Below are 16,397 nucleotides of genomic sequence, written 5' to 3'. Positions count from 1 at the left end.
CATGAGATATGTCCATTCAAAGTTTGCAATTTCAATCGGTTGCTATAGCGCCCCCCTTTGGCCAATTGATGTAATATTGCTTCATTCGCATCCTCCCATGACCCTCTACAACTGTGCCAAATTTCACATGGATTGACCAAGTCAGTGAGGAGAAAAATACGTGGACCAGACACACCCACAGACACACACACAGAGTTTTCATCATTATATAGTAAGATATAGAGTGGTTACTGTTAGCTTGACCTCAACCACCTACAACATTCTCAACATCTCTATATTTGTACTCTTGAAACTTTAAGTACATTTTATTGTTATTTTTTCCACATTTTATGTTAGAGAAGCAGGGTTTAGGATTTGGCTGCATTTAGCAGTGAGGTTGCAAATTACAGGCAAATGAATACTTTGGGTTTGATTTACCAGAGCCCCCACAATACAATATTATTATGATACTGAAGTCATAATACAATATTATTGAGACTTTAAGAGTTTTGTGATAACTCACATCGTAATATATGAAGATTTACTGCCTTTCTTTAATGTCCCTGATGGAAAACTTTGTCAGCATCTGTTTTATCTAAGAAGATAAAGTTTTCAGTCCATTCATCTCAATTCAGTCATTTTCACTGCAGCGAAATGTCTTTAGTGGTCTTAAAAAGCAAATAATGTTATTATTCTAGTGGGCTACCAAAAGTTTCTTTTGTACTTGAAATATAAATAATTTATATAATAAAAAAATACATACTATGCTGTATCCATTTTTATCCAGTGGAAAAAGTTTTAGTTGGACTACCTGCAGCAACAGGTGGAAAAAGTAATGTTATTACTGTAGCATTACTGGTAACGTCTTACTGCCCAACACTGGATTTGATCCATTGTTGGTATAAAAATATTGAGTCGTGCAGCTTATCATCAAGGATTGCTTTTTCCACTACTGGATTGATAAACACCTTTATAATTTCACAATGTTCACGATTCCTGTTGCTCAGAATCCACCGCTCGCCAACTGCGAATCTGTAAATTATGAAATGGAGCTGATATTATTAACTAATATAAAATTGAACAGTATGATATTCAGGAATGACTCAGTGAAAATACAAGCTGTCAGCTCTGTCAGTGTCTCTCTATTCTGGGTTTGTCGCTTGCCAATAGATTTGGACCTGTCACACCACTTCAATCTGTTGATGTTACACAGTATTTGTTAATGAATGAGTGGTGATTACAAATGACAGACATCTTGTGGTGCCTGCATATGTTTCGACCACAGCCACATTGTGTGTGTAGGTATATTGACCTTTACAGTGGCATTGGTACCCACGCTTAAAGCACAGTGTAACCACAGTCCTCTACTGTTTGCTGTTTGCTGCTCATTAAGTCGTTTGGAGACGAAACAGCAGCACTCATTTACTTCCCAGCAGACACTCTGCAAGCTGGTTGAGGGATTTCAACGGGTAACTGGTCACAGGCCTGCCTCTCTAACCTCTGAGCTGACTCCACATTGTTCACTGACTGTACCATCTGTTACAAGAGCTGAAAAGACGATACAAGCTCTGTTTGCTTTGAGACTCTGAATTGTAAAATTGTAGCATCTCACAAAGGTCGAAATATTGTTCCAGAAGCTTTTCTGTCTTCATATGAATAAAGTTATCGAGGGAAATAGTTTTTGTACTGAAATACAGATAGTGTCCTTATGTTATTGTTCACTCAAACACCTCAGATTACCTTTTCTCACTCCCTAAAAAAAAACAGAAAAGTTCTCAGTTTGTAGCTGTGACTGTAAAAGTTAATAAATGCGAAGAAAGTGAGAACAAACACTGATGTTTCTGTCTCTAATTAAAGGTATACTTTGCAGGATTGTTGGTTACTGTTTGTGAACATGCTCACCAGCAAAAGTGAAAGTAAAAGCCAATCCCAGTTTCACTTTTGATTGGCTAGATATGCGAGTTTCTTTTTCAGCTTATGGTCAGTCACCTGGTCGCTACCTTTTCATAAAGCCCTTATCTCACCTTCATGCTGTGGGGGTACACACCCATTAATGTCCTGAACACAGATAGTAAGAAGAAAATATAGGCAGAGAGCAGAGTCTCTGCAGAATCATACACTGCCACACACTTCTAGTGGGTCATAAAAGGGTACTTGGCCGAGTTTCAATCTGCTTTGTATCTTGACAGTGTGGGTATTGTGTAAATGAGCTGTGGTAAACTCCCCTCCAACGCAGCAGTACCTACATCTCCATGTTCCCCTCCTTGCAAAAGTCCTTCCAATAACACAAAATGTGTCCGTTTCGCTGGCTGTCACTCAAACTACAGGCTGTACTTAAGCATTTTCATATTGCCTGCCTCTGATACAGCCACCACTGACACAAAGAGTATAAAAGAGGATTAAGTAACAGACGTGCCCTCCTCTTTCTCTCTACCTCTTAAACTCCCAAACTCAAAAGTCAGAACTAGACAATGCCAACCAAATATAAACCAATGACATTACTGCCTCTTTCTCACCTAAAACATTTTTAGAAACATATTTTAGTGCACTGTTTAGCTGTACTAGTGAGAGTCTGTGAACAGGAAGTGGGCGCCATAAAGTTTCCTGCATGGTGGAAACGGAGGTTGAAAAAACTGAGATTAAACAGTAAAACTAAGCATCCATCCATCCATCTTCTAACCACTTATCCTCCTAAGGGTTGCATGGGGGGCTGGAGCCTATCCCAGCTGACATTGAGTGAGAGGCAGGGTACACCCTGGACAGGTCGCCAGACTATCACAGGGCTGACACATAGAGACAGACAATCATTCACACTCACATTCACACCTACGGACAATTTAGAGTCACCAATTAACCTGCATGTCTTTGGACTGTGGGAGGAAGCTGGAGTACCCAGAGAAAACCCACACTGACACAGGGAGAACATGCAAACTCCGCACGGAAGAGCTCCCTCCTGGGATTGAACCAGGAGCCCTCTTGCTGTGAGGTGACAGTGCTAATCACCACACCACTGTGCCGCCCCTAAAACTAAGCAGTGTTGTTAAAATATAAACCAAGATTCTGTTACTGAGCTGCCTATTTCTCGCCTCAAATGTTTTTAGAAACATGTTAGATCGATGGTTTCCAACTGGTCCGGCCACAGGTTTCAGATTATTCCTTAGTTATTAGTTCAAGGTTCACATACATTTGGCATCATACTTACGTGTTGTGTTTTCTCTGGTCATATAGCGCCAATTTCAAAATTATTTGTGCCTTTTTACCACAGGGATACCCTAGTTTAATGACAACACTATCTCTCCAGCGGGGAACTACTCCTTTAAGTGATGATTGAAAGCAAGGGTGTAGGTTTTGTTGCAAAAATTGGCATTTTTTCTGCGCAATTTTGTGCCTTTTCTGCTTCTGTTTGAGGTAAAAATGTCTTAAATTTCATCAAAATAGAATGTTTTCATTGAGGGGGAAGAATACACATGTCCTAAATATTAAAGGGGGGGCATGTTCTCTGCATGGCAAAATCCTGCATGGTATATCTGTTAGTAAAGGCTAGATTCTAGTAATGATTATGAGCAAAATGGCACATGATATCAGCTAAGAGTGGTTGAAAAAATATAAACATCATTAGCGACAGTACTGCTTATCTACTGTAGACAACGTCTCTCATGTCTCTTAGACGTTATTTGCTGTAAACATAAGGGTGATAGGAGCTGGGCATGGCTTCCTAAAGAGAGGTTAAACTGTGTTTTAAATACGAACTATTATGATTATATTATACTATTACTACTATTATGATTTTGTATTCAGCTGAACTAGAAAAGGAGACAGTTTCAACACAAAGCAAGAGACCATTTTTCAGGGAATGTTTGGATTTAATGACCGGACGACAGGATCTATTACATTTAAAAGGACCCTCGGGTTGTAGCAATTTTTATAGGAGACATCATGTGGAACCAAGAACTTATTTTGTAGTGTATTTGCCTTCCAACTTTATCCAGCTAGCCTGCATTTTTCAAGATCAGAGTGTACTCATTAAAACCAAAGCAGGGCTTTAAGCTTCTTTTTCTTTTACCTTTACTGCAAATATAGCAGAAGAAAAACATCTAAAAGCTGTTACTTTGAAAAATATTGATCAGCTCTTCAGTGCAGGAAAAATGAGTCAGTGAAGCTGATGCCTATAATCACACTTGCCTGCATCCTCTGATATCATGTGAACAGGAGCAAAACCAGCAGCAATTTCCAAAGGTGTGACTGCAGTGAATGAGGTTTGGGATTTGTAATCTCTGCACAGGGGTGATATAAAACAGCGCACACTGATATTGAAGCGTAGAATTACTACAGCATCACACGTAAGTGACAGCAGCTCAGATACCTGCAAAGAGCCTGTTTGTTTAGGCTTTGAATGGACTAAAATACATCAGAAGGAGCTACAGTGAGTTAGAGCATGGCAAAGGAGGAAATGCAGCCTACTGACGTGGGAGCACATTTATATTTATCACTCCTAAATGTCATCTGTAACACCTCTGAGCTCACGTAACCTGGGCTGGTTGAAATGTGAGTAACCCAGAGGAGCTACTGACGGTAATATAATGTTACAAAAGAGATTCAAAAAAGACATAAATTCTGAATGAAAACAAAGTTTGGAGATGTGGCAGCTGCTGGGAGCCACATGCGGACACGATATGCAGCCTGCCTGATGACTCACGCAGGTGATAAGACGCTCCAGTGTGCTTTTTTTGGGGTGCTACTACACACAAAGGCACACAGCTGCTTTAGCGTGCTGTTGTGCAGGAAACAATAAGGTACTAATTAGATTGACACGCTACCTACACGTTAGGAAGTGTGGAAATTCACAATAAAAGAAACCATTAATTTTTTAGAGCTTAGAAATGTGAAAATTTTGATTAAAAAAAGGGCCAGAAATTAAACTTTATACTTTATATATTCTGATATTTCTTACTTTAAATGATGACTTAGGCTTTTATATCAATGCTATTAAAGGCAAAATGACTATGTGACTTAATTATGTTAAGCACCAAAATCAGGGAATTAAAGTTTTGAAAAGGTGTAGGAGTTTTGCCACTGAAAAGAGTGCAGGACCCTTAGATTTAAATTCATGGTGGTGCTTGTTCGTTGATGACATTTACTGCACATAAAACTGCAAGTGGAGAGTATAAAGTGAGTAAAGTAATCAAAATTAGGACAAAATGATGGGACAGTGAAAGAGATTGATGTGAGCTTTGGCTGAGGGATGTGAGTCTTGCAGCCAACTGGTACGTGTGTGTGTGTGTGTGTGTGTGTGTGTGTGTGTGTCTAAAACTTGCAGCATAAATATTTCACTGCTACTTACTTAGCACAGTGTGTGGCGACCCTAACAGGGTTTAAGCTCATACATACAGTGTACACCCACTTCTTAGATGGCGCTTTTACGCTGCTTGTCTACTGCATATTCTATGGAATATATTTTTACTCCTTGGGAGGAACATGAGAGTTTCTTTGGGAAGCAGAGAGTTTTTTTTTATCTCCTTCCTCAGCAAAAGCTGGTGTGTGAGCTATTGTGAATTTCTCTTGAAGGTACTTCAAAGAAAACAGATAATTCGTGTTATTAATATTCCTGTGATCTTGAACATTTTAACCTTTTTTGTGACATGAACCAGACAACCTAGAAATCTAAATTTCAAAAAGAGACAAATCCTGAAAATGCACACGGCTGCCTCTGGAGATACCACAATAGGGACAATTTTACATTGTAGTTCATGTTCCAGTAACATAATCTGCCGTTTTGGCACAGTGTCAGAGAGGTGTTGGTTCAACTCTGTGGTCATTTTTAAGGCTGGGGTTCGGTTTGTTGTACTTTAGTGCTGGATTATTGTTATTTTTTATTTCGTTACTCATAGACTGTATAGAAAGATGGACGACATGACAGCTCCCCAAAATTGAAGCCAAAACATCTTGATTGCTCCCTGGCTGCTTCCTGGTGGCTGGCTGCAGTGTAGGTCAAAATCCTGCCTTCTCTTTATTAGCGGAAGAGATATGAGCCAAAATAAAAAGTCAGAGATCTTCCTGATGAGTTTGGTTTTAATTAGTTATTTGATGCTGTAAAAAGAGGGCGTGATAACAGCTGTGATTGACACGCGATTGAGTTTGGCAGGTGGACCAAAGCCCTTTTTAGATAAGAGTTGTGCAAATTTGCAGGAAAGCCCAATCAGTCTTTTTTCAGCATTGGCAGTATAAAAACAAAATCGGGGAGTGCAGCAAAATGCCACCTACCTACTTTTGTTTATACAGAATGCGCCTTTTTCGGGGCAATGGGGGGCGTGAGCAAGTAACACAACGTGTAGCTCAGTGGTGATGTAAACAGTGACGTGGGAGGGAAGCCACGGCTGAGCAGTCCTTCGGCAATTCNTCCCACAAGTCTCCAACAGCCCCTCCCATTGCGGAAGGCCGCCTCGGTCTGTTTAAACTAAAAGGGTTCCGCCAATATGTCTACCCTACGAGGCGGAAAATTGGGCACCTCGGATCAACTCTGTGTGTCTAAACCTTCGCAGCTTGCCAGCAAAACGGCCCAACATTCGCGGGAAATCTGGCAGTGTAAAAGGGGCTGAAGTTACAGCGGCTCCATACCTGATCACTACTGTGCTGACTCTGGCTCCAAATGATGTCACCAGCACAAGATGGCAGTGCCCATGGATATTTTGGCAGGAAGTGGAGACGTGTCTTCCATCTTAATATCAGTCCATGGCAGTGATTTGTGTTCCAATCAATCCAACTTTCTTCTGATTCAAGCCAATGTATTCACAAATCAAGGAGACAAGGCAAATGTTAAATGAATTTTGCCCTGATGATCCAAAAGTTACATTTCAGAGTAGTCCATCACCTCTTGATATTCTATGCCATATACACACTATAACATACAACTAATATACCAAAAAGCTCGTTAGATCCAAGATAAAGACTTTGCTACATCTTGACTAGCACTGTGAGCCCTATTGTCATTGCTAGTTTCAGACCAACACACATGTCATTTTCACGACCAGCACCCACATTGTATAAGTGGCATGCAGGTCTTAAAATGAGATGTCGTCAGGTGCATTATTGGCATATTGCTAAGTTGAGGCAGCAGAAAGCGACTGCGCCATTGACCAACAAAAACCTGTTCTAAAGTCAGAATGGCGCTGTATTTTCCTGCTATTTAAAGGGAGGGGGGTACGCCCTGGACAGGTCACCAGACTATCGTAGGGCTAACATATAGAGACAGACCCATTCACACTCACATTCACACCTACTGTACAGAGACGTTAGAGTCACCAATTAACCTGCATGTCTTTGGACTGTGGGAGGAAGCTGGAGTACCTGGAGAAAACCCACACTGACACATGCTCCTCAGGGTTCAAACCCTCCACCCTGGGTTCGAACCAGGAACCCTCTTGTTGTGAGGCGACAATGCTAACCGCTGCAACATCTTTCAGATATCTATACAAGATGATATGGGATTGATGGTGGATATTAATGACTTCACCCTCACAACATATAAAGTTTAATTTAAGGGTCTACTTCCACTGACCTCACTGGCTTCAACGAAACCGCTCACACCAATTTAAACAAGCAAATAAACCAATCTGACTGCAGCTTGGCACAAATCATACTCTTGTTCCCTCTTGTGCTCGGTGTTCAAATAGTACCGAATACCCAAATTTCCAGTATCATGACAGCTTTTGTATCTGGTGTGAGACAGTGAAATTGCCCCCGGAGGATTACAAACCGGGCCCTGGGACTCGTTTAATGAGCCTTAGGTCTAGCTGTTCCAAACTGCTAATTTGACTGCAGCCGAGGCATGCAGCTCCACCAGCCTGAAATAGCCTCGTGATGATGCCTAATCTCCACAGGGTCTTTTATTCCAGTCACACACGGCCATGTGGAAGCAAGTGATCAAATATTCTCTTGCATCAAAGTTGCATAATGAGGACGTGTTTTAAATGATATTCCACAGTAGACCCGATCAGAGCTGACAGCTACATTAAGAGAAGAGCGTTATGCATTTCCTTAGTTATTAGATATGCATTCCATATGCAGGCTCTCTGGCCCTGTGTGATTTTCATGGCCTCACATTCCCTCCCACTGATATAATTTTCCATTGTTCACTCCTGGTCATGATTATCCTGCTGGTGCTGGTGCAGAAATGTCCAGATTGAACGAGCGACAGGGAGGAGGCAGCATTCATTCGCTCCTCATTTGCTCACCGCTGCTCTATTTTTAAACTTTTCTGCAAAATCATGGGGGCAGACAGATGAAGAGAAATGCCTCTTCATCCCTCCATTTCTCATCATTTGATTCTTTTGTCTGATCCAAGTTTCATCACGTCTAGTTAATCATCTTTTCTTTCATCACCTCTATTCTTTTATCGCTTTAAATTATAATGAGAGTTGTCTGTGAGAAGGCCAGGTTTGGAATTTAAATGAACAGGTCTGCAGTACCTTGGTCTCGCCCCTCTATATCGAGCGGCAAGGTATGACAGGAATCCTGATGTGTCATATTAGATTCCTCCCCATCTGACTCTGTCTGTGTCTAAATCGACCAACGGCCGGAAGATTCCATCTATCATGTCCTCGATTTCATCAGACGGACTCACCTTGCATATCAATAAAGATTTCTACAAAATCAGTTTTTCACATATTGAGAAAAATATGATGTATTCATTGATCCATTTTGTGATTGAATGATTATATTTCATGGTTAGGATTTTGGGTTATCTTGATGTGGTGCATTGAAATGAAGTACAGCTGCAGTAAAACAGTGTCAGGGTCTCACTATAGTTAAGAACTTTACCTGCAAGGTCACCTTCTCTGTCTTCCAGAATGAACACTAGCAGGAAATCTTGTGAAAGATGGCAGAGGAATTTAAGCTGCTGTACCTCAGTATTTATGATGAAGACATTTGGTAGCAATATTATCCCTGTCATTAGCTGACCGTAACAAAAATGATTGGCTTGTCTAGTTTCCACTAAATCTAAAGTACAGCTTTTCATTTAAATAGCTCTGTCATACTTCCCAACTTATTTAAAGTACTTTATATACTGATAAAAGTGCAGGACAAAGTGTTTAAAACTGCACTAATAAATATTTTTATATTAACAATGGATCAAATGACTAAGTGTAAATGGAAGGGGATGCCTGTAGAGACAAACCCACACAGATGGCCACACAGCTCTACAGTTCCCATTAGCTCTATGAAGCATCGCAGCATCCTTCAGCTCATTGTTTTGGTTTTATGGCCCACTATTTCACAGTTTTGGTTGAGTCTCTCTGCACTCATTAAGCTGGATTTATACTTGTGCATCAGCTATATGCAGAGCCTATGCCATTGTGAGGTGGTGTGTCAGTGTCACTCTGCAGTTACACCTCCAAAACACTAGTCGGCAGCGGGGTTTCTGTGAAGTGCTGTAAAGTTTAGGTGATTCAAAACACACATTAAACATGGCTTAATAGAGACAATTTCAAACACAAGTACACAAATCAGCTTCACTATAACTCGCAGCATTCACAGACAAAGCACATTTTCCCTACAAATACAACATGCTAATGTTTTTAGCATAAGCCTTTAGCATTTTATATTGTATAAATTAGCCTAGCGGCTAGTGGACTTTTCCTCTTCTCTTATGACGCGATAGACAACAGCAACATTTACCAAAGGTAACATTACAAAATTCAGCTCTGTTACAGCTCACAAGGTTCACAGACAAAACAACACTGTCTTATACTAAACACAGGCGCAACAAATACAACATGCTAACATTATTAGCAAAAGCCTATGGCATTTTACATGGCATAAATTAGCCTTAGATTAGAGCTGTTTCCAGTAACAGCTGTTTTCAACAACAACAACAACAACAACAAAATTCTGATAATCCAGCAGGATGCTACTTGCCCAGCACCAAACAGCAGACAAGCAACATAAGCAACTAGCATTTAGCAAGCTAAAGAGACAGAGGTGAAAGGAGAGTAAACACTGGACTTACAGTCAGCTGGTGGATAGAAGCTTAAAGGTACTGGGGGTTTAAATCACTAGTTTCAACTCCATACACAATACTTAATGTTACAATATTTGCCAATATCACAAAGTCTGCCACAACACAAAATCTATTTAATCCAGGTGCTGTGATCAAGATGAGATTATATCATATGTCCATTTAACACAGTTGGATATAGCCACTCATTTCTCTTTTGCTATTGGCCTTAAACAACAAAAAAACAAAACAAAACAAAACAAAAAAACCACAAAGATAATTGTTAATAATTGTAACTGGTTAAGTGCAGAAAAGTTTACTTCAGATTGACTCCACCAACACATAAAGCATGGCTGAACAACAAGAATATTTTGCAAAAGCATAAAATTCAGCTCAATAATAACTGTTAAGGTTCGTAGACAAAACAGTCGTTTTTTGCTTTTTTTTTTGATTCAGCACTTTTACAATGCATAAATTAGCTTAGCTGTTAGCAGACCCAACAAATTACATGTATTATTTATACTTTTACTTACTGTTTAAGTCACTGCATCTCCCGACAAAACAAGACAGATGAATTTCAGCCGCCATGCACGTGTTTGTTTCAACATTGTTGAAACAGAGCAGCTACAGTAATATTGCTGTAGAGAGAGCAATGACTTAATGGAGTGAGGTGCCAGGTCCAACCTGTAACAACATTGTTTGCATGGCATTTGGTTTTTATGTTGACCAGTCTTTTTCTCCAAAATATTTCCCCATATTTCTTCCCAAGAGAGGAATAAATATCCTTATTTTCTTTTTCTTGGCTGCTTACCATTGTCTGCCTGACGCTACTGTTTGACAATAACACCGACGTGCCTTGGGTGTTTCAAAATAAATCTATTTCAGTATGCATGGCAGATTTTGGATTGTTGATTACTGAATCAATAGGTCGCCCAGATCAATGGATCAATCCAGAGACTGTAAGGAATGCATCGACACTAGCAAAGGGTTAGCACACAGGTAAAATAAAGCATTGTAATTATCCCTAGAGGAGACTACGCAACATGTAGAAATAGAACAAAGTTTGAAGTCATTTATCCTGATTTTTGCCTGAAACCCATCTCACCATTGGCTTCACAAGCAAGGAGCAGTCTCAAGGAAAGCCTTTGTGAGGACCTGTGGGAGAAGAAGGCTTCAGGCGAACAGCAGATCGGACAGATCTTGATGCAGCTTGGGATTTCATCATAGCCTGGAGGTGGGCAGGTATCGGCCCCATCCCTGGTTTTTTTAGGGTTGCATAAGGGTGTGAAACTATTGCATGCAACCAAGGGGAGCCGGTTGGTAGGTAAAACAGGAGCGGACTGACGTGTGAGCGTTTGAGCAGATTGACATTTGCAAACTCTGTATTGTTTTGAGGCCAATCTGTGATTCTTTGCACCAGATTGTTTTACAGATGCATATTTGTGTCAGTCGCCACTCTCCTCTCACAGTTATTACCCTGCCAACATAGAAACTTCCTCCATTCTGTGGCTGGTGAAATACAAGATGTTATTAAGCATTTCACATGAATTACTGTGATTTTTCACTCTTTCTTCCATTCAGATGAATTTCCGTGAAGTTCCATTCATTTTCATGGAACTGTGTCACAGCAGTCAATACACTGAATGTTTTTTTTTACAGCATTACAAAGTCCATCCTTCTGTGTAATGAATAATGGTGGCAAATTTCATTTGACATTACAGCAATTTCCCTCAGCTCTAATTGTCCTTGGAAAGCAGCAACCATTGCATGCTATAACAGAAATCGTTCCCCATTAATCAGCAGACATAATAAGCTTTATTATTGTAACAATGCGAGAGCTCTTTCTCTCTCTTCTCCGTCAAGGACAATGAAATAGTTTGAAGTATTTTTAGAATTTTGCACAGATGAATGCAGTGACTGTAATGTCAAACAAAGAGGAGTGAGGGAGGCAAGTTCTGGATCTGCACCACAGCTGAGGAAATACTGCACATAAACGAAGGATTTGAAGTTGTGTTTGTCAGAGCTGATTTTTGCCGTTTTTCAGTAACTGTCTGGAAATAAATCTTTTTAGTGTGTCAGCGTTAACCTCCGATACATCCACTTCCTGTTTTTAGCCATGCTAGTGGCATGTCTGAGAGTCTTCAGAGATGTAAAACACCATGAATACTAATGACATGTTACTTAGCTTCCAATAAGACATGCACAACCTTACCAATCAGGGACATGAGCTGTTTCACCTGCTTGTGAATTATTCATCTAGGCACAGAGAATTTTCCACTCGACCTATAATGCTCGTTTTCAGGTTCATACATGTATTTTGGGGTTCTACTTCGACATATTTCCTCATACTATCTGTGCTGGAACACAGCTATATACATTGTTTTTTTGTTTTTTTTTAGATGCTCTGTTTTAGTGCCCGTCTTAGCCCCCCTCCCGAAAAACCCCCAATCTGCCTTAATTGGGCAGCATTTCCAGGTCCTCTGTTGGCATCTCTGCTGCATCGTTAAAGCCAGGAATGACGGAGACTTGCCTCACTTTCTATCATGGAAAATCACCATTAAAAACATTTAAACATAACCGGACATGTTCCAGCAGGAATGTGATCCGAAATTGGGGAGAGATGAACATCAGCAATCAAGATTACATGTTTCCCTGATGTTAGCATGTAGCTACATGTAGCAGTGTACTTGCAGCTGGCGAATGCCCGCATAAAGCGGCACTTTCTCCTGTAAAAAATCACCAATAAAAGCTTTTAAACACAACCATGTTCCAGCAGGAATACAATCCAAACCTGGGGATAAATGAACAACATCAACAATGAAGATTTCATGTTTCCCTGATGACAGCATGTAGCTACATGTAGCAGTGTACTTGCAGCCGGGGAATGACAGCATTTTCTCCTGTAAAAAAAAAAAGGTCACCTATAAAAGCTTCTAAACACAACCAGACATGTTCCAGCAGAAATATAATCCAAAATTGGGGAGAAATTAACAACATCAGCAATCAAGATTACAGGTTTTCCTGACATTAGCATGTAGCTACATGTACCAGTGTAGGCTAAATCATGTTAATGCTTACAGTAACATGCCTGGAGTAGATGACCATATAATGAAACCAGTCACAAGCTGACGTCAATTTGTGTTTGAAGTAGAAAAAACGTTGGTATTCAGAGCACTCTGAAACCTGAGGTTGTTGCTCACAGGGATTGTTTTTACATATGTTTTACTCATTATTTAAATCTTTGGTCACGTTGAGTATGAACATCTGACAATGTAACACTATATATATGACAAAAAATGAAGAAAATCTTAGTAGGTTCCCTTTAAGTACTTTGTTGATGCTTATTTGCGTTTATAGCTCACATGTTTTTGACAGATGTGTGTTTCTGGTGGTTTCCACAGGAGCTGGAGCAGCAGTTTGAGAGGGAGCGCCTCTCACTGGAGGAGCAGAAGACAATTCTCAGGCAGCAGCTGGACGAGCTGAGTCAGGAGCTGACCTCTAAACTCACTGCAGCCAATGAGGAGGTAGGAAATCTACAACTTAACATTTGTACTTATTGTGCATCAATGTCAGATCAGTAATAGCTTTGAAATAACTTACAAACAATTATACGTTTAAAAACATTTTAATAGTCTTTCGGGGCTTCCTTATCAATTATACACTCAGAAATATAACTGTTGTACTAACTTAACATCAAAAACTGCTATTTTTTTTAAAACAATCCAAGGTTGATTTACTAATGGTGATGTTTTCAATCACATTAAATGATTTTTTTAGCACTGTTTAGTTTGTTTAGTTGTTATTGAATTTGTGGATGTTTATATTTCCATTTTTGAAAAACTCTGTTAGAAGTCCTCGTTCATGTAGACTTAAAAGTTGAATTTAAAACTTTACCAATCTGTTGGCAAAGATCTTGTTTTATCATTGAAAGCTTTGTTTGTGTTGTTCATAATGAATTCCTCATTCACTGCTCTTAACCTCTTGGTTGGTAATGTCACCTCCAAAAATTGAAAAACCTGGAGTCTGAATCCTTAATACCATGTGTGACCTGAATAATAAATAAATGATAAACAGTATTTACCATTTGAAAGATGAAGTAAACAGTATTTTCTGTTCATATTTACAGCTAAAAAAATGAAACGAGGGCAGCTTCCAAATGTGCAGCTCCCATTTATATGTGTGTTCTTATAAGACACATTAAATTGACCTATGTGGACAATAAACTGTATAAACCCAAACGTAGCCCATGAGTTACAGCTGTTTAACATCCCAAACCTAAATGGCTTATAGCTTTCTCATTATATGTTATTATTTTTTAACTAGACACTGACTGTAGCTGAACATAGAGAGTTATAAGGTATTATTAAAAGTGATTTAGAATGAAGCCAACTGTTTAACTGCTTCAATCAGCAGAATGTAAAGATATATGCCCCTGTTCATGCTCTTTGGTACCTTATGTAGACATTAGCTTTTGGATGCAGCTTTCCGAAATACAGTTGCTGGCTGCTTATTCATTCATTATTTAAAGGAATTCCTCACCCACAAAATGACCATGTAAATCAGCTAGTCGTGCCTTGTCACCTTGAATCTGTGAAGAAAATGTTGATTTGCTCGCATGCCTCCATGGTAAATGGCAGACATGTTGATTTTTTGCTAATTGGGGACCATGCTTAACAGCAGCAAAACTATATCGAAACATCCCTTCACAATCTTTCACACAACTCATGTAGTATAATCCTAGTCTCCTCAAGACGTATGCCCAGTACTTCCCAAACACATGCATTTTGTTTAAATCTGAACTGAAAGTAAAACTTATCTCCAATACTGAGTCATTGAATGGGAAAATGCAAGTGTTTGGGAAGTACTGAGCATACAACTAAATAATTGAGACTTGGATGATACTGCACGAGTTGTGTGAAAGTTCGTAAACAGATGTTTTGATATAATTTTGCAGCTGTTAAACATGGCCCTATTGTCATGAGTTCTGGGTAGTGACCGAAAGAATGAGACCGCCGATACAAGCAGCCGAAATGAGTTTCGTCTGTAGGGAGGCTGGGCTCAGCCTTAGAGATAGGGTAAGGAGCTCAGACATCTGGAAGGAGACTGGAGTAGAGCTGCTGCTCTTTCACATCGAAAGGGGTCAGTTGAGGTGTTTCAGGCATTTGACTAGGATGCCTCCTGGGCGCCTCCTGTTAGAGGTGTTCCAGGGTGGGAGGGGTGGACCCAGGACATGCTGGAGGGATTACATATCTCATCTGTCCTGGGAACACCTCGGGTCCCCAGGAGGAGCTGGAAAGTGTTGCTAGAGAGAGGGATGTCTGGGGTGCTTTGCTTGGTCTGCTGCCTCTGTGACCCGGCCCTGGATAAGCAGATGAAAATGGATGGATGGATAAACGTGGTCCCCAATCAATCAATAAATCAGTACGTTATTCATGAATTCAAGGAGACATGGCATGACTAATTGATATACAAGTGGTAATTTTGTGGGTGACACATTCTTTCCATACTGTTGGTTGATTTTGGCCAAATTATATTCAATTTTGGTGCATGAGTATTGAAACTGTTGGAATTTTAAAAGAATGTCAGGGACAAGGAACCTCCATTCTTTATCTCACAAAGGTTTGTTTAATCCAGTCCCTCCTCTTTGAAAACATTGTTTTCCTGTTTTTCTACACGCTGTGTTTGCTGCTGTTTGTGCTCTCCTAAGTTGAGCCATGCTTTTAATGTCGGGGCAAATTAATATCTGATGCATTGCAAAACTATGTTGCCACGTTGGCAAAAAGTATATAGGCCGGGCTCATTTAGAAATCTGAAACAGAAATGGTTATTGAATGCATTTTTGATGGAAATTCCACCTCGCTGAGCATAAAATGCTGATGTAGTTTCAAGGTTGCTGCCACACTGAGATACAGCCTCAAGTGCAACAGAGCCTGCGAATATAGTTTATTCTCTCTAACTCTCCCTCTGTCTGTCGGTCTCTTCTCCCCGCAGGTGGTCCGGCTGCAGGAGGAGGTGCGGCAGGGGGAGCAAGACATCGGAACAGCAGAGGGACAGATCTCCACCCTGAAGGAGGCGCAGGACAAACTGCTGGAGGAGCTGGACGCTACCAGGGCCCGACTGAGAGAGACCAGCAACCTGCTGACTGCACTGCAGGTCAGCACAAACAAACAAACAAACACATGCACATTTGTTTATTCTGTGCTTGTGAGGAGACTCATTGATAAAGTGCATTCTGTAGCACCTATACCTGACCTCAACCATCATAACAACATGCCTAACATCAAACCTGAATGGTTTTTTTCAACCTGGACCCTATTTTTCCATGTTGTTTATGTCTAAGTGACTAATGGAGTCAACATTTTTTGAAAAAGGGCCAGTTTTTGAGAGACCAAAACAGGCTGCGCTGTAACTCCTATGGGCAATT

At 40.2% G+C, this 16,397-nt stretch overlaps 1 protein-coding gene across 1 annotated transcript in view; it reads left to right on the top strand.

Annotated features, from left to right (window-relative positions):
- Positions 1 to 16,397, top strand: part of LOC126399190 (protein FAM184A-like) — a 202,465-nt gene that overhangs the window by 119,693 nt on the left and 66,375 nt on the right. The window contains exons 10-11 of the mRNA XM_050059031.1: positions 13,375 to 13,497; positions 15,965 to 16,126. Of these exons, the coding sequence (XP_049914988.1) occupies positions 13,375 to 13,497; positions 15,965 to 16,126 (285 nt within the window). The remainder of the gene's footprint in view (positions 1 to 13,374; positions 13,498 to 15,964; positions 16,127 to 16,397) is intronic.

This window comes from Epinephelus moara, chromosome 12 (genome assembly GCF_006386435.1).
Source record: "Epinephelus moara isolate mb chromosome 12, YSFRI_EMoa_1.0, whole genome shotgun sequence".
Classification (NCBI taxonomy): Eukaryota; Metazoa; Chordata; class Actinopteri; order Perciformes; family Serranidae; genus Epinephelus; species Epinephelus moara.
This window is presented reverse-complemented; position numbering and strand designations above follow the sequence as displayed.